The sequence below is a fragment of the Carlito syrichta genome, unplaced genomic scaffold, assembly GCF_000164805.1.
Source record: "Carlito syrichta isolate Samal-C Ts95f unplaced genomic scaffold, Tarsius_syrichta-2.0.1 Scaffold316420, whole genome shotgun sequence".
Classification (NCBI taxonomy): Eukaryota; Metazoa; Chordata; class Mammalia; order Primates; family Tarsiidae; genus Carlito; species Carlito syrichta.
In genome coordinates, this window is record NW_007260516.1 from 375,742 (window position 1) to 394,857 (window position 19,116).

The 19,116-nt window shown below is 41.6% G+C and overlaps 1 protein-coding gene across 1 annotated transcript in view; it reads right to left on the bottom strand.

The window, feature by feature from the left end:
- Positions 1-19,116, bottom strand: part of TRPM6 (transient receptor potential cation channel subfamily M member 6) — a 156,527-nt gene that overhangs the window by 62,165 nt on the left and 75,246 nt on the right. Inside the window, exons 18-23 of the mRNA XM_008074369.1 lie at positions 15,968-16,114; positions 12,428-12,556; positions 9,867-10,118; positions 6,857-7,031; positions 6,239-6,353; positions 1,286-1,479 (exon numbers count right to left, since the gene is read on the bottom strand). Coding sequence (XP_008072560.1) covers positions 1,286-1,479; positions 6,239-6,353; positions 6,857-7,031; positions 9,867-10,118; positions 12,428-12,556; positions 15,968-16,114 — 1,012 coding nt within the window. The remainder of the gene's footprint in view (positions 1-1,285; positions 1,480-6,238; positions 6,354-6,856; positions 7,032-9,866; positions 10,119-12,427; positions 12,557-15,967; positions 16,115-19,116) is intronic.

The following is a 19,116-nucleotide window of genomic DNA, read 5'->3' on the forward strand; positions in this document are numbered from 1 at the left end:
TTCGCTCAAAAGATGGTGTTAATCAAATGAATGCGACAGGCAGGACAGCAGACTTGGCCAGTGCAACCAACTACTAAGTGTGACTTGTATCCATCTTTTGTTATCCATATATATTGAGTACTACAATTCTAATAGTTTTTTCCTTTCTTAAAATGTGTATATAATTTTTGGTACCCTCTGTATATACCATAAATGAAGTGAAATCCCTAGTCAAAATGAGGGCAATTCATATGACTATTTTCTGCAGCAAAACCAATGAATATTCACACTCCAAGGGATAAAAAAGATAAATGGCTTCACATCAGTTCCCATCAGCCTCTTCTGGCCAAATGAGTCTTTCCCCAATTTAAGAAGAAAAAAAGACTTTCCATTTTCAGAGATATTTTGGATTTAGGAATTGGGATAAAGGATTGTGGATTTATGCCACCTGCATCCCGTATTTCTAGGAATTATTCAGAAATGAGCCTGGTACCATTTGTGAAATTGCTTGATAGGAACTAGAGAAGATCTGTAAAACCAAATAAACAATGTCCTGTGATAACAATTAGCATAACAGTCATCTCACAGTTATATATGGCTAAACCTCAAAATATATAGGCTTATGCTTTGGAGGGGAAAAGTGAGAATCCATATTTCTATATCCTGACTTGCTTTGCTGCCCAGGCTGGAGTCCAGTGGTTATTCACAGCTGCTACTATAGCACACTATAGCTTCAAACTCCTGGGTTCAAGCAACCCACCTCAGGCTCTGTACCTGGGACTATAGGGGTGAGCTTCTGAGTTGAAGTTCTTAAAAAATAGAAAAAATCCATTTCAGAATCACCTCCATGACTCTGGCTAACAATTTAAGCAAAGCCTTGTTACTAGTTTCCCTAAGATCCCCAAGGCCTCTTGTAACTCCTTGCTATTTGAATTTCATCTTCCGTAATAAGTAAATGAGTATAAATCTTGTGAATCCTGCTCTAAAAGTTATTCTGATGAGTTCTCAAGTCAGCAAAGAAAACACAGGTTTGCCAGGTAACGTAAAGCCTTTGCACTTTCAGCAGAGTTTCTCTCCCTCCTTCTTTCTTTCTTTCAACGTATCAGTCCGTGCTAGCAAAAGGCACAACTCCATAATGAGGTAAATGTGTTTACTTAGACCCAGGGCATCAGCTGAGGATCTATTGTCAATGAACTGCCAGAACCTTCTATCCCACGCCCTAATTTAATTTATAGGACTCAGAATGTCTTTGGCTTGGAGATCCACTTTGTGCTCTCTTCTGCCTGTCCCACCAAGAAAAACTTACTTAATCCAACATCACCCTCTTCTTGGTCATTAGGAGCTTGACAATGACACAGGCAGCGGACCAGGAGGCCCACGTGGTTCAGCAGGATAAAAGGCGGGGGCAGCCAGGGCTTCTCGTGGTAGGTCATGATGTAACGATAGCGATTGTATTTCCATAGTTTGTTTGAGATGGATTTCATATCTAAGTAAACGTTGCTGTAAGTTGCAGTAAAAGACAATGTTTTAGTATGAAATCCTAAAACATAACAGACTATTTTCCACCGTTTCTGACTGGTTCACCTGACATTACCAGCAGTTAGCCAATAAAAATAATACCCACCGCGTTCCTGATTCTTCTTCCTCCACCAAATGAAACATATTAATCACCTTCCACCATAAAATACGCTCAACAGAAAAACAAGCAAAAGACAGAAACTACAATCAGAGAGAAGAAAATGCAAACAGCTAAAATATAATGAACAGAAACTTCCCTCTGGAATTCAACACTATTCATCAGTTACCGTCCCTCTCACGCAAGGAGCTGTTTTCCAGCCCGTAATTTACCCTTCATGGGAAACAGCCATAATGTTCCTCTCTATCATCAACCTTACGAAGATATCCTCCTAATGTCCAATGTGACAACTGCTAGAATAATTCTAGTTAAAACACCCAAATGTCCTGCATCTTTTCTGGACTACAGAAAAAATAAAAATAAAACACCCAAATGAAACAGTATTAATGAAGGCCGGGCTCGGTGGCTCAGCCTGTAATCCTGCACTTTGGGAGGCCGAGGTGAGTGAATTGCCTGAGCCCGCGGGTTCGAGACCCGCCTGGGCAACTTGGCGAGACCTCATCTCTACAATAAATCAAAAATATTAGCCGGGCATGGTAGCGCGCGCGTGTAGTTCCAGCTACTTGGAAGGCTGAGGCGGAAGGATCGCCGGAGCCCAGCAGGTCGAGGCTGCGGTGGCCGGGAGTGGCCACTGCACTCCAGTCTGGGCGACAGAGTGAGACTCCAACTCAAAAAAAAAAAAGAAACAATATTAATGAAGAATGAACAGGAAGAAGAATCCATTCATCCTAACATAAATCAATAAGCAGAGTTTCTACCACAAACTAGATCAATTATTTAGATTAACTTTACAATAAAAATAACTCCTTCTTGGTAGGTCGTTTTAGATTTTTCCTTTACCATATCAGTTATAATATGCAGACGGTATGGTGAATATTGATATTATAGAACCAGCGATAAAAGTAATAGCTGAGGGTATGGTTATTCTAAAGCAACATAACATCCTTAATTACCTAACTTTAAGTATATAAAATATGTGGGGCTAGGGCGACACAATGGGGTGTCCACCCTAACATTTTGCTTAGGCTAACATAAAATTTAAATTTATTTAGATTTAGAGAGAGATGGCAGAGGAGAACTTAAGGAGGGTAGCCAAAAACAATAAAACACAGGCAACCATGCACTTGAATGGTGAAAAAGAAAAGGAACCAAAACTAGCCTGGAGAAAGCAAGTTTTGGATAAGGATAGGAGGGGAATTTCACAGAATCCATACATAGGGTGAGGGAAACATAGATGACTGGGTTAGAACACTAGTTCTCGAAGTGTGGTCTCTAAACCACAGCATCAGCATCACCTGAGAACATGTCAGAAATGCACACACCTGGGGCGTGTCCAGGAGCTGCTGCCTGAGAAACTGTAGGATCGACATTCTAGCCAATCAGTTTCATCAAGCCCCGCTATCACTCCAGAAGTGACTACAGCCTTCCACCAGCAGGTGGCGACATCCACAGTGTATTTCCAGTTCATTTTAATTATTGGTGTAAAAAATTTTGTCTGTAACCAGCTCCTGAACATGCAGTCAGATCACAGGCTGCTCAGCTTGGCTGGGCTTTGGTGTGCTCATCTCTGAAGTAAGAAGTTTGGTCTAGCAAGGAGTTCTCAACCTCACTTTTGACAGCGGATATTTTGAAGGAACAAAAATCTCACATCCTCTTATTATTTGACATATATTTTTTTAAGCTGTCATCACTAAACACTCACAAATATTACAAGTTCCTGAAATGGTAGGGCTAAGAGAGATTATAGCCATCATATAATCTTGTAACAAGCAGAAAGGTATACCCTCCCCATAAAGCTGTACTAACACAAGTCTTTTCTTCTTTTTTTCGTATCTGATTTATTTCGCCCACCACCCAACGCCTATCTTCTCTACTTTCTTTAGACAGAATCCATAAACTAACCAGGTGTGGCAGCTCACACCTGCAATCCCAGCACTTTGGGAGGCAGAGGCAAGAGGACTGCCTGAGTCCACAGGTTTGAGACCAGTCTGGGCATTTAGCAAGACCTCGTCTCTACAATAAACCAAACAATGAGCCGGGCATGGTGGTGCATGTCTGTGGTTCCAGCTACTTGGAAGGTTGAGGCAGAAGGATCCTCTGAGCCCAGAAGGTCAAGGCTGCGGCAGCCGTGAGCATGCCACTGCACTCCAGCCTGGGCAACAGAGTGAGACTCTCAATCAAAGAAAAAAAAAAAGAGAGAATCCATAAACTGAGGTTTCCTTTTTAAATCTTTCTCCCTTCAGTGAGACCACCAGTGGTCAAAACATCTAACACATTGCCCAGCATAAAAGAGGAATGGAGAAAATACTAGTTTCTTCTTATCGTCTCACTTGGTTTCTTTCAAACAAGTATTGCCAAGTACTCTTTCCAGTGCTTTGGAAAAATTCATGGGTACAAATAAAAGGCTTGTTCTGTGGAATTTCTATTCCAGCAGAGGGACCAGATAACAGAAGAACATAAATAAATTATAAAACATATTTGCATCTATAATATAAGTAAAGAAAGAAGAGTAAGGAGGATGAGGCTGGCCAAGGAGATGGCAGAGAAAGGGGACTGCACTTTTAACCATCGTGCGTAGGTCAGATCCAATTGAAAAGAGGACATTTGGCACCAGTCATGGTGGCTCACACCTACAATCCCAGCACTTTGGGAGGCAGAGGCGAGAGGATTGCCTGAGCCCATGGGTTCGAGACGAGCTTGGGCATTTGGCAAGACCTCGTCTCTACAATAAACCAAAAAATTAGTCGGGTATGGTGGTGTTTGCCTGTGGTCCCAGCTACTCGGGAGGCTGATCGCCTGAGCACAGGAGGTCGAGGCTGTGATAGCCATGATTGTGCCACCGCGTTCCAGTCTGGGTGACAGAGTGAGACTTCGACCACTTAAAAAAAAAAAAAAGAGGACATTTGAGTAAGACTAAAAGGGGTGAGAGAATGATTCTCACACTGATATCTTTGGGAAGAGCATTCAGGCAGAGGGAACAGCAAATGTAACTGCACCTGTGTTGTCTGAAAAAAAAGTGTGGTTGGAGAGAGGAATGGGTCAGGGGAAGGGTAGGATGAGGTGTCATTTGCGAAGTGACAGGGAAGCCATATCGCATGGGGAGTGGCTACAGAACGTTGTAGGAACTTTGACTTTTACCCAGAAGGGAAATATAAAGCCATTGAAGGAGTTGGAGCAGAGGAGTGATATCATCTGATGTATGTCTTCAAAGGATCATTAGTGCTTCTGTGTTGAAAAGAGAACACGGTGGCTAAAGATAGAGCAGGTTAATAAGTTAGGAGGTAACAGCAGGGTCGTGAGAGGTAGCTGAACTGATTATCTAACTGAAGGTTGAGTCAACAGGAGTTCCTGACAGTTTAGAGACAGAGGCAAGGAGGCACTAAGAATGACTCCAGGGTGTCTGGTCTAAACAACGAAAACGGTGAAATTTCAACAGAAGCTTGTGGTCTTCTTCGTAGATTTGGGAAAGACCACAAATAGAATAAGTATACGTTGAGAAAGAGGAAGATGGAGGGTTTGGACATTTTAAATTCTAAAAACGCATTACATTACATTTCTAACTGGAGTAGGAAGGGGGCAGTTCGATCTCCATGGCTGGAGTTTAAGAAAGAGAGCTGGGCTGGAGATACAAATTAGTCAGAATATATGGCACCCTGAATGAGATCTCGATAAAAGCATACATAAAGGAAGAGCAAGTTCTGGGCCCATGGATATTTCCATGTTAAAAAGTTAGGGAGAAAAAGATGGTTTAGAAAAGGAAACCGAGAAGAAGTGAAAAGTGACATAGAAAAAAACAGAGAATGAGGTGTATTGGGAGCATGTAAGGACAGAGGATCAAGAACTCCTTAGCCAACTTCTAACTTCATCAATTGCTACACTCTCACTAGTCAAACTTGCTCCTTAATTGCAACTCAAGATCTCTTTTCATTCTGCTTTTATTATCACCTGAGACTCTGATCAAAAATAAATAAGTAAATAAATAAATACGCACATAAAGTATATGGGAGTACATACATAGGTTACTAGCAAATACAACACCATTCTATATCAGAGATTTGAGCATGGATTTTGGTATCCGCAGGGGGTCCCGGAACCAATCCCCTATGGACATTGATAAATGACTGCACTTATAGTTTTTATCACTTCCCGGGCTCTACTTCCTTCCTTTTTTTTTTTTTTTAGTTAGAGTCTCACTCTGTCGCCCAGGCTGGAGTGCAGTGGCATGCTCACGGCCACCTATGAGTTACTGTGTTATTACTCTTACTGTATTATTAGCCTTCCAAGTAGCTGCAACAACAGGCATACAACACTATGCCCAACTAGTTTTTTGATTTATTGTAGAGATGAGGTCAAGCTGCCCAGGCTGGTCTCGAACCCGTGGGCTCAGGTAATCCTCTCAAACCTTGGCCTCCCAAAGTGTTGGGATTATAGGTGTGAGCCACTGCGCCGGGCTCTACTTCCTTCTTACCAGTAGCTTTATGCCCATGCTCTAAAACCATAGTAATAACACAGAGAACACACAAAAACCAAAAGCTACATACTCAAAATACTTGTGACTCTACTCATCATACCTGTCTCCACTTTTTATTTAAATAAAAACCATATTTGATTAAAATAACTTACTTGAAGAAAGCAATCAACAGGTTCACCATGATAATATATTGCACGAAGAGGTAGACCGCTTGCAGGAATGGAGTAAGAAAAGAACCGGGAGGGCAAGATGGCTGGTTTGAACAAACTACAAATGAAGAATTTAAAAGAATGAGAGAGAAGATGAATCACTTTTGTGATTGTTCTGTGACTCTAAACAAGCATTTAGCACATTAACTGTGCAAAATACCACAAATTCCATACTTTTTTTTGAGTTGGAGTCTCATTCTGTCGCTCAGACTGGAGTGCAGTGGCCGCTCCCAGCCACCGCAGCCTCGACCTGCTGGGCTCCTGCGATCCTTCTGCCTCAGCCTTCCAAGTAGCCGGAACTACAGGCGTGCGCTACCACGCCCGGCTAACTTTTGATGTATTGTAGAGACGAAGTCTCACCAAGTTGCCCAGGCGGGTCTCGAACTCGTGGGCTCAGGCAATCCACTTGCCTCGGCCTCCCAAAGTGCTGGGATTATAGGCTAAGCCATCGAGCCGGGAGACATTTTTAAGATTCAGATGCTCGTTGTTCAGCTTTCTTTTTTTACTTGGAGTATGTACAAAGGCCAAATTTCTGCATGATGGCAAAAATCTCATACGCACCGTCTATATCTGAAGCATAGACTTCTCCGTAGATCATCCAGTAGGGCTCAAATACAATGTCTCGAGCCAGGCTCCAAGATGGTGGCTCCTTGGGTGAAAGGATGGCCTTTCGTGCCACTCCAAAGCTCAGCAGGACTATGGCCATCATGATCACAATGTAGAACATGTTTGCTGTCTGCAACATAGCATCGCACAGAATTTTACCAGAGACTTTAAATTCAAACAAACCAAACACTTGCAGTCATCGTAATTATACCTACTAAAAATAAGACTGTCCAGTCATTGGCTAAAATACCCCAGTCCATGAATTGCTAGGTTTTCTTTGGTTAAACCATTTGTTTTCTCTGTACAGTATGTGTTTCAAGTCAATGTAGTTCATGGAACAATACAAATGTGCTAAGAGTAAAGAATCTATGCTTCTTTCATTAAGCAATAATGAAATATGGACACCTTTTGATTAGCTAATATCTAACTTTTCCCCAATTGGACCAGAGGTTAGGAAAAGAAAAACAAAATAGGATGTATACAAATTAGACCAATGGCTCCTTATTCCTAGAATTATCTTTAGGAATTGATTAGAGTCTGAGAAATTGACCAGTTCAGTTTAATTTCATCTACTAAATGTCCATCAATTCAATCCACTGGTTCACTGTAGCAGAAAGAATATTTACCAAAGTGTCCATCAGTATTCCAAGAGCTGTTCTACATTTCTTAGCTTGGCTTCTGTTCGGCTGAGGCCATGAAAACTATTCTAGCCAATGGACTGTGGAATGATGGTTGGGTTGCTTCCTGTCCAGAGCAGTTACAAGTCATTAGACTCTCTCCGTCCAACTCATTCCCTGTCACAGGAGACCTTAAAGGCCACATATAGACATGGCTATGTAACAAAACAAAGGGATTCTAGATCCCTGAGTCACTGTATGGACCAGCCCTCATGAGCACTGGTCAAACCTTGCATTAGAGAGAAATAACCTTGTGTTGAACCACTGAGATATATTACTTATCTCAATATAGCCTACCTAATAAATACTATTGTCACCAGACCAGAGTAAATATTTCTAGTCAAATAAAAAATTGAAAAATAAGAAAAATCAGCCAGGCATGGAAGCTCATGCCTGTAATCTCAGCACTTCAGGAGACTGAGATGGGAGGATCCCTTGAGCCCAGGAATTTGAATTCAGTCTAGGAAACATAGCGAGACCTTGTCTCTGCAAAGATAAATAAAAAGTAGCCAGGGTGATGGCATATGCCTGTAGTCCCAGCTACTCAGGAGGCTGAGAAGGGAGTATCACTTGAGTCTAGGAGGTCAAGTCTGAGGTGAGGTGTGATTGTGCCACTTCACTGTAGCCTGGGCAACAGAATGGGACTGACTCAAAATGAAAAATCTGTCTTTGGAGTCCTGAAAGTTCTTCCTTTTCTGTCCTCTTCATTTGTTTCAGCACTACCTTTCATTCTCCAGAACGTGGACTGACTCTTTCCTACCAGTGAATGTTCTAGAAGGAAAAGCCAAAAATGATCTTGAGATACTGTACTTTCTAGAGGGAAGGTCTTAGGTTCTTACAAATAACCACATGGAAGAAACTGACAACTGTACAGCAAGCTCAGATGACTTACTTCAGTTTTTGTTTTGGTTTTTTTTTTATTTGGAGTCTCACTCTGTCACCCAAACTGGAGGGCAGTGGTTCACTCCTGGCCACCCCAGCCTAGACCTGCTGGGTTCAGGTGATCCTTCCACCTCAGTCTTCCAAGTAGCTGAAACTACAGGCATGCGTCACCTAAGTTTTTGATTTATTGTGGAGATGAGGTCTCACCAAGTTGCCCAGGCTGGTCTCAAACCCGTGAGCTCAGGCAATCCTCTCACCTTGGCCCCCCACCTCGCCCGGCTAATGACCTACTTTTGAATCCTGCCTCCCCACATGTGCCCTTGAGGAATTTACTTAACTTCCATTTTCTTGTATGTAAAATATATGTAATCACACTTCCTATCTCATAAAGTCACTGAGAAGATTCAACAAGTTAATACAAAATATTTAGAACAATGTATGGCCTACAGTAAGCACTATTTAAGAGTGCAGTAGAGGAGAGTGAATGACAAAAGAAAAAATTAATATTTTAGCAGAAAATATTATCAATGGTAGCCTCACATGAAGCTGGCTCTTGGAAATTACTGTGCTCAGAGACAGATTTGCCTCAGTTCCATATCATCTAATCAAAAGGATAAGCTGAGAATCCCAATCAACTACCCAGTACGCTCTCCAAGGACATGTGTTAAATATGAGTTTGTGGTTATATGGAAAGCCATAATGAAACGATCATGCTGGTCAGGCACAGTGGCTCATATCTGTAATCCCAATACTTTAAGAGGTCAAGATTGGAGAATCGTTTGATGCCAGCTCGAGGAACATAGTAAGACACCCACCTCTACCTCCTAAAAAATCGGATTAAGTAAAATCTATCTATCTATTTATTTATTGAGTAGGAGTTTTACTCTGTCACCCAGGATGGAGTGCGGTGGCATGCGGATGGCTACCACAGCCTCAACACGCTAGGCTCAGGCAATCCTTCCACCTCAGTCTTCCAAGTAACTGGAACTTTAGGCATGCACCACCATGTCCAGCTAATTTTTTTATTTATTGTAGAGATGAGGTCTCACCATGTTACTCAGGCTGGTCTCGAACTCCTGAGGTCAGGTAATCCGCTGGCCTCTACCTCCCCAACGTACTGGGATTGCGGGTGTGAGCCACTACACCCAGCTAAAATTGATTTTACAAATGATCTTGCTCTCCGTGCTTCTATAAATCCCCAAAGTTAAACCATTGAATTTAAACCATGAAATTAGGTAGAACCATCAAAAAGTAGCTAGGCAAGGTGGCATGTGTGTAGTCCCAGCTACTTGGGAGGCTGAGGTGGGAGGATCCCTTACACACAGGAGTTCAAATCCAGTCTAGGCTACATAGCAAGATCCCATCTCTAAAAAGAACGCCAGGATATAAAACTAGATGGTACTCACCATTTTCGCAATCATGGTCACATATGGCCCTGCATGTTGATTCACAGCAAAGAAGTCCAGCAGCCGTGAGAACCAGAATATGATGTCTATGCAGTAGAGGAGTCTTCCCGCTGTGTGAAAAGGAGGGTCACCCCACCGAAGGCCAAAACCAACTGAAAACAGGCCAATGGCCACAGTTTCCATAAGGTTCCAGTACTCACTAATCCATACCTTCACCTTTTGAGTGAACTTCCTGGGTTCTGAAATACAGATCTAAAAGAAGAAAGTAAGAGGGAAACTTAAAAGAATCCCATCAATATCTTGAATATATCGATCGCTCATTTAAAAGGTAACCTGAAATCTGCAAACCTTAAATCACATGGGGATTTTAAAGACTTAAGTTATCCTTGGTAATGAATTATTTGGTAATGAGTTCTATAAGTATAATTGAATGCCTCTGATAATGCTAGACGGTCACTTGAAAATCCTTCTAGACGTCTTTTATAAAAAGTACTTTTTCTAGCTTTTAGTCATCCTACAAAGACATGAGGAAACACTCAAAAGAGTTGGGTTTTGTTTTTTTTTTTCATTTTTATTTTGTAGCAGGAGTCTCATTCTGTCACCCAGGCTGGAGTGCAGGGGCACATTTATGGCTACTAAAGCCTCGACCTGCTGGGCTCTGGCAATCCTTCCACCTCACCCTTCCAAGTAGCTGGAACCACAGGTGCATGCCACCATGCCTGGCTAATTTTTGATTGATTGTAAAGACAAGGTCTCGCCAAGTTGCCCAGGCTGGTCTGGAACCCCTGGACTCAGGCAATCCTCTCACCTCCACCACCCAAAGTGCTGGGATTACAGGCATGAGCCACTGAGCCCAGCTACATTTTAAAACTTAATATTGCAATGGATTTGTATAACTACAGTTTCATTTCAGGAGGCATAGCAGAATGCAAAGAACACTGGATTGAAATCAAAGAATCCTGTAATCTTTTTTTGTTTTGAGTTGGAGTCTCACTCTGTCACCCAGGCTGGAGTACAGTGGCATGCTCATGGCCACCGCAGCCTTGAACTACTGGGCTCAGGCCTTCCAAGTAGCTGGAACCACAGGCATGCGCCACCATGCCCAGCTAATTTTTTGATTTACTGTAGAGATGAGGTCTCACCAAGCTGCTTGGGCTGGTCTCGAACCCGTGGGCAATCCTCTCACTTTGGCCTTCCAAAGTGCTGGGATTATAGGCGTGAGCCACTGCACCCTGCCGGAATCCTGTAATCTAGTTCTACTACTGCTACTTAGTGAGTTGTTGACAAGCTACTAAGAATGTGATATTGAAACTCACTATTATTAAAAAAAAACAAACAAACCCAAAACACCACATCAGACAAACTGAAACGTAAAAGAGTAAACCTATTTTCCCTGAGGCCTAAAAACTGACACAATTCAGATGTGTGTCTCCTAAATTATTTTCTACAATCTATAGACTCCACTATAATCCCGCGCCTTGGGAGGCTGAGGTGAGTGGATTGCCTGAGCCCACGTGTTCGAGACCTGCCTGGGCAACTTGGCGAGACCTCATCTCTACAATAAATCAAAAAATTACCCGGGCGTGGTAGCACGCGCCTATAGTTCTAGCTACTTGGAAGGAAGGCTGAGGTGGAAGGACCCCCGGAGCCCAGCAGGTCGAGGCTGCGGTGGCCAGGAGCAGCCACTGCACTCCAATCTGGCGACAGAGTGAGACTCCAACTCAAAAAAAAAAAAAAAATGTTTTTTGTTTTGTTTCTTGGACTACTTGCCCCAGAGGAAGTTTCAGCTTCAATTCCCAAAGGTGTAGGTCCTCTCAAAAACTATAAACGTATTCCTTACACATGACGCAACTAAAACCATTTATGTGCCACTCTGAGAAATGAAACTGATAATAGATAAGTAATACAAGGCTATAAAAATCAACGCCACCAAAAAAGAGAGACACAAAGAGAGAGAGAGAGAGAGAGAAACAAACAAACAAACTCAGGGAAATCATATAGTTGGAAGGTTTAATAACAATGAGATGGCACCATCTATCACTCTAGGACTGGTAAACACACTAAGACTTCTGCTTTAAAAACAACTGTGTCGAGGATTACCTGAGGTCAGGAGTTTGAGACCAGCCTGGGCAACTTAGTGAGACCTTGTCTCTACAATAAATAAAAAAATTAGCCAGGCATGGTGATGCATGCCTTTGGTTCCAGCTACTCAGAAGGCTGAGGTGGAAAGATTGCCTGAGCCCAGCAGGTCAAGGCTGCGGTGGCCATGAACGTGCCATTGCACTCCAGGCTGGGCAACAGAGTGAGACTCCGACCCCCCGAAAAATAAGAAAAAAGAAAGAACTGCGTCCAAAGTACAGCAACCTGCAGAAAGCAGTTGACAAGGAGAAAAGGTTGAAATCAGGGTTTTTTTTTCCTCCAATAACCTTCTTACAGCATGCAAATCAGGATCAGCATTTGCCATCTTCACTACCCTTGACGCGTCGATTTGCATCACCAGAGCCTAGGACGCCTCTAGCAGAGGTATGCAGAAGACAATGGGAAAAGAAGGCACAACTCACCTCCCTGAGCTTCTCAATGGCATTGGTAAAGATGTAAATGCTAACAAGCCACTCTTGCACGCTGGGCCGGGGCTGCATCTCCACCAACACAGTGTAAGTGAACAGCATGAGGAATACCAAATACGCCATCTGTGAGGAAGACACACATTCCCTAGACATGAGTGAGAATGAGCACCGAGAAAGCCAAGCGGACACAGACCCGGGAGAAGCACAAGCAGGAGCATCGATGAGATTAACAAACACAGACTAGGACCACCTCAGATGATAGATGACCTAATATCAAGGAAAGCACAAGAGTCTCTGGTTTTCTAGTCTAGGATTTAGAGGTAGGAATGAAACTATTGTTCTCATATGTATGGAAGGAGGCACTGTCTCACGCTGTTGGCTCCTGACTGGAATTTCCAGAACCCTGCACAGTCCAGCAGGGACACCGTCAGGCTAACAGCAAGCCAAGGAGGAGCCACACACCTTCCCCACCATCTTCAGCACAGAAAGAACTCGTGAGTGCTAAGCATGCCAGCTGTCAGTTGATGCATATTTCAAATGCAATGAATTGTGTCATTCACTACTACTGGGAGTCTTATTTTATGTTGATTATAATATTGTTTAATAGAAACATTTTATCCAACTGTGAACCCTTGTAATTAAAAAACTGTTTGTTGATTTGTTTCATCTTCAGCACTCAGCACTCCTTGACACATGGACAGACATTCAATAAATGTTTGCTTAATTATTAACTGTGTTTATTATATCCAGATTTCCAAACTCTTGAAAGAATTAAGATGTAGCAAACAAATTCACACACAGTGATTAATAGCTTTGGAATCTTATCTAACATTCTTATCTTCTTAGGATATATTCCTAGAAGCAGAATAGCTGTGCATGCACACTGAAAATTTTTACTGATGTTACTAAACTGTCAGAAAGGTTCTACCGATTTACATTATCACCACCAATGTATGAGATTGTGCAGTTCTTTAAATAGATTCAGTGACAACACATAGTGCTCACTGATCGATACTAGCATTAAAAAAATCTTAGTTCAGCCAGGTGCGGTGCCTCACACCTGTAATCTCAACACTTTGGGAGGTGGAGGCAACAGAATTGCCTGAACCCAGGGCTTCGAGACCAGACTGGGCAACTTGGCGAGATCTTGTCTCTACAATGAATAAAAAAATTAGCCAGGCATGGTGGCACATGCCTGTAGTTCCATCTACTTGGAAGGGTGAGGCGGAAGGGTCACCTGATCCCAGCAGGTTGAGGTTGCAGTGGCCATGAGCAGTGTGCGTGCCACTGCACTCCAGCCTGGGCGACAGAGTGAGACTCCAACTCAAAAAAATTAAATAAATTAAAAAATTAAATAATAATAATAAAAAAACCAGTTTCCCCTACCCAACTGTAAGCTGCTTGAGGACAGTGTCAATGTTTGATAATTTTGTCTTCTCGCCCCAGCTCCAAACCTAGTATACTATGTCTTCAAGATAGCAGTCTGCTCTCAGCAAAATCTAATTGAATAATCTGAACCTTATGTTACCTTCAGCTATAACATTTTCTTTCTAGCAGGCATAACATATGAGCATATGAATCTGAAAGATTTACAAACAAAAGACTACAAACTACAAATGTATTCAATAAACCGCTAGCTTGAGAAAGTAGCACAAGTTCCTCTACTTGAGAACAGGTTGGGTCTCTAAAGGTCGTGTTAAGGTCATTTGCTCATTAGTTCAACATGATGTCACATGAGCTACAAGCAGCCAAAGTATTCACACCCAGGTAAAGTGAAGCACTAAAACACTCTAGATATTGGTGCTATTGCTTCTGACTCTTTTTGTTTCTTTCCAGTTACTAAAAATTGAAACCAAAAAGGTTTACATTTTTGCTTTTTAATCACAACATTCATAGTATAACACTGCCTCAATAAAGCACACACACCAAGGTCTAGCAGTGTGTAGCAAGACTAAAATGCCTCATTGCTAACATCATCTGTTAAGGTGAGCAAATCTAGCTGGTTCTGTTCTGTAGATTAGAGATTTGTTCCTGTCTCTAAAAGCTCCTGAGACAGAAATTTCTAAGGAAAGAGATACCTGAGTACTCTCTTCCCAATAGCATGACTATGGTTAAAATTTTCTCAGAGCTGCTATCAGAATCTCTTGAATATGTTGTTACACATTTACAAAAGAGGTAAAATCTCATCATTTCAAGGGAGATTTGATTTTTGGAAGCAGTTGAAAGTCATTCAGAGCTATGTATTTATTCAATACATTTGTGAAATAACTGTGGCTGGCCAGGTAAATATTTTGAAATATCACACATTTAGATAAATATCCTTTTATAACACACTTAAATTGTTTTAGAAATACAAATTCAGGGCAGGAGGCAGTGGCTCATGCCTGTAATCCCAGCACTTTGAGAGGCCAAGGTGGGAGGAATGCTTGATACCAGGAGTTAGAAACCAGCCTGGACAACATAGCAAGATCTCATCTCTAAGAAAAAACAAGTCAAAAAAGAGCTAGACGAGGTGTAGTTCCAGCTACTTGGGAGGCTTAGGTGGAAAGACTGCCCGAGTCCAGAAGGTTGAGGTGGTGGTGAGCCATGATCGCGCCACCACATTCCAGCCTGGGCAACAAAATGAGACCCCACCCCCACCCCCACCCCCAAAAAAGAAATACAGGCCGGGCTCCGGGCTCAGCCTGTAATCCCAGCACTTTGGGAGGCCGAGGTGCAGGGACTGCCTGAGCCCACTGGTTGGAGAACGGCCTGGGCAACTTGGGGAGACCTCACCTCTACCATAAATCAAAAAACTAGCCAGGAGTGGTAGCAAGCGCCTATAGTTCTGGCTACTTGGAAGGCTGAGGCAGAAGGATGGCTGGAGCCCAACAGTTCGATGCTGGGGTGGCCATGAGTCTGCCACTGCTCTCCAGCCTGGATGATGGAGTGCGACTCTGACTCAAAAAAAGAAAAAGAAATGCTATGAAATAAATGTGAAAAGCACTCAATATATCTAAAGTACAGTTCATGCTTTGTGACTTTACTATCCATAAGACTACTTGCTCAAATAATTTCGCTTCTAAAATTTTTCATGTCTTCAATACATTTATAAGTATATGTTACTGAAGACAAAAAAACTTAACATTAGCATGTTTTTGTCTATATAACACATTCCTACAAAGAAAAAATTGATTTCACTGTTAATTTTCTTGCCCAAGGTGAAAGAAGAATCCACCCACCTATCACGTAATTCTACAAACACAGCTGCTAATCTTATTGTTCCACAAACCTTCAAATGCCCAGTCTTGGCTGTGCTGACTCTAAGTACCCCAAGAAAGAAGAAAATGTTGGTTCTCAAACTCCCAAAATAGGAGAGCTCCATCCTAACTTCTCCCTGCCATCAGCCAGTCCTCTTTCCTACTTACTTTGTCGTGTCCTCGCTTTTTGTACTCTATTTCTACATTTTTATTGCAAATTGGTAAGTTGGGCATATCATTATCATTTGCTATCAACTGTCATTAACACTACATAAACTGTTGTAATGAGACCAACCGTATAAAACCAAAACTTGACAATCGGAGCATTGTAGAACTCATAGACTTTCCTGGTCCATGGAAGGTTCTGGGGCCCACTCTCTAAATCACAGTGCTGAATTTCATCAATCTTCTCATCAGGGCCCCTTTCCAAATCATAGTCTTTCTATAAAATAAACAAATAATCAATTTTTCTTGGTCAATGGCTTGACTAAAATATTGACAGATGCAGATATCCCCCCCAAAATAATAAATACTATATACCACGGGTGCCCAAAAATGCATATACATTTTAAGAGATGTTATCTATTAGTTTTCAAAGTTGACTTGAATTATAGTAGCATTGTTTAATTGCAGAAGTCAAACATGACTTGTCTTTGTCTTTTGTTATCGGTATATATTATTACAATGATAATACAGTTTTTTCCTTTCTAAAATGGCGTACTTTTTTGGTCACTTTCTGTATTAGAAATTAATTGAACACCAATCTGCCAAATTACAGAGCTTAGTTTATAATTGCATGTATTGTTAAATTGAAGGCATTGTATAAATCTTTGACCAGATAAGGAGCATGGGGTATTTTTGAAATGCAAACTGAGTCTCTAGCAATCAAACCCAAAGTAAGAGTAGTTCCAAAGATTTAAAAATAGTCCCTACTCCTGCTCTGTTTAATCTACTTTAGCAGTAATTTTGGCACCTAAGGATACTACAAGACCCCTGTGAAATCAATCATGAATGGTGCAATTATTTTCTTACTACAGGAAGACAATATGAATACGCATTATGATTCATGTCCATGCTAAGTCACGGGCAGATCCAGACACAGCCACAACTGGTTTAGGATTCTGGCCTTTGATAGCATCTCCACTTATTTCTAGCAGAAAGCCTCTTTGCCCAGAGTTCACCGGCTCTCTGCGTTTCCAGAGTTCCTTGAGCACCCCGCAATCATAGGCAAGTATTCTCGTGGTATGTGCATTTTTCTAGGAGAATAATCAGATCTTCCATCGGTTTCTCAAAAGGCATGTGTCAATCCAGAGGAATTAGCCCATATGGAGAATGGGCAATGAGTATACGTGGCAGGGCAAGAGTGGCCAGAATATGACTACACAAATCGCCCCACAAAACAGGCTTTCAAAGAGGAAAGAAGATGAGTGAAATGGAAAGAAAAAAGTACTTACAGCCTAGCTATTTTTGAGAAGGAGGTCCTGGAAGGGTGAGGAAAGAAAAGCGAAAGAGAAGTCACCCTATGTTAGAGATTTCTGTGTGGTTTTAGTTTTTTAATGGAAAAGGCATTTATTTTATAAATGCAGTGATGTGATCACCTTGACCGCCTGGGCTCAGGTGATCCTTCCATCTCAGCCTCCCAAGTAGCTGGGACTACAGGCACGTGCCACCATGCCCGGTTTATTTTATTTTATTTTATTTTTATAGAGTTGAGGTCTCACTCTGTTGCCCAGGCTGGTCTCAAAGTCGTGGTCCCAACAATCCTCTTGCTTCAGCCTCCTAAAGTGCGGAGATTACAGGCTTGAACTACTACACCTAGCCTAGTTTATAATTTTTAAAAGTAATATTAAAAGAAAAGAAAGGAATGTTTTCTGCCACCATTTACAAGCTAGTCCATTTTTTCAACCCAGCCACAAAAGTTCTCTCCTTAGCAAGATTTTTCAAGCCACAAAAGTTCTCTTGAGCACGATTTTTCAAACCAAGGAATGATCAAATTTTGCTTGGATTGTCCATATAACTGCCTGAAAAAATGTGACCTTTGAGGCCTAGGACACCTAGATCAGTTGTCATCACGGCCTAATTGATTGTTCAGTCATTTACTCCGCCTTGGGTCTTTTGCGTTTTATATTTTGTCTTTTATATTTGTAGAGCTGAGGGCTCACTTTGTTGTCCAGGCTGATCTTGAACTCCTAGACTCAAGTGATCTTCCTGCCTCAGCCTCCCAAAGTTCTGGGATTATAGGCGTGAGCTGCCATACCTGGCCATGTACTCTACTCTGGACAGTGGGACTGAGGCTGTGACTTGGAGATGTAGCAACTGACTTAATTTCTAATGTGTTTCAAAGGAGCCCACAGTTAAAATGGTTTAAAACCAATTAGAAAAGTCATCATTTACTGAGATGTTAATGACATCAACACCACTTCCGAAAGATCCCCCAAAGCAAGTGAAGTCATGATTTCTTTTATTATTTTTTTCTAGGAGGGTTTTATTAGGTCTTGACTACACTTGACAGTTTGGTAGGGATTATAAAGTGCTGACTGAGCCAATCTCTGAGTTGAATTCAGACACCAACTGCCATGATCAAGACAATGTAGAAATAGAAATTCAAATTCAGGACTTTTTTTTTCCTTACAAGAAGGTAAAGACAAAAATACTTGGCTTAGCTCGTTTTTATTCCATTTGAATCTCTCTCGTTCTCTCTCTCCTTCCCCCCTTCCTCTGCCTTTCCCCTCCTTTCTTTCCTTCTAGCATGTGCCACCAAACAACATGTCATCAAGAGGTTAGCAGCTAAAAAGATTTAAACTGTCCATGGCAAATTTATGTTGCCTGTAGAAATTTCAACAAGGAATTTTATAAAACCTAAGTAAGCAAATGCACTATTTAATTCCAGCTCCACCTCAAGCATGACGGTCTTCCTTCTCGGGTCATCAGGGGTGCTTTCATCATATTCATTCCCCCACACTATGACCACAAGAACAAAGTACAAAGACACTCGAAAAGAGTATGTTGCATCTGCCTTAAGGTTTCTCCCACAATACATGATGCAAACTATCTTCCTCATCGAAGCAATCGCATTGACTTAATTAGCATTATGAAATCCTACTTGTCCCACCAAAGTGCTGTCTCAACACAAAATTCTAAAAATATAGCAGTCAATCAACAACTATTGCTTAAGTTAAATTCAAAGACAAAAGAAAAATATTGGAAGCCATTCATATTAGAACAGATTTGAAATGCTTTTTCAATAAATGCTTTACATTGAATAATGGCGAGGCATTGTATGTTCTGTCTGATTAGAAACAGAGACCACATCTGCAGTGTCCCCAAAACCTCTATCATATGAAAAATCACCATTCAATAGGCATTGAATTAATAAGCTGATATTGCTATGTCCAAACCATCAGGGTGGCAATTGCTATAAACAGGACTACTGTATCACAACCA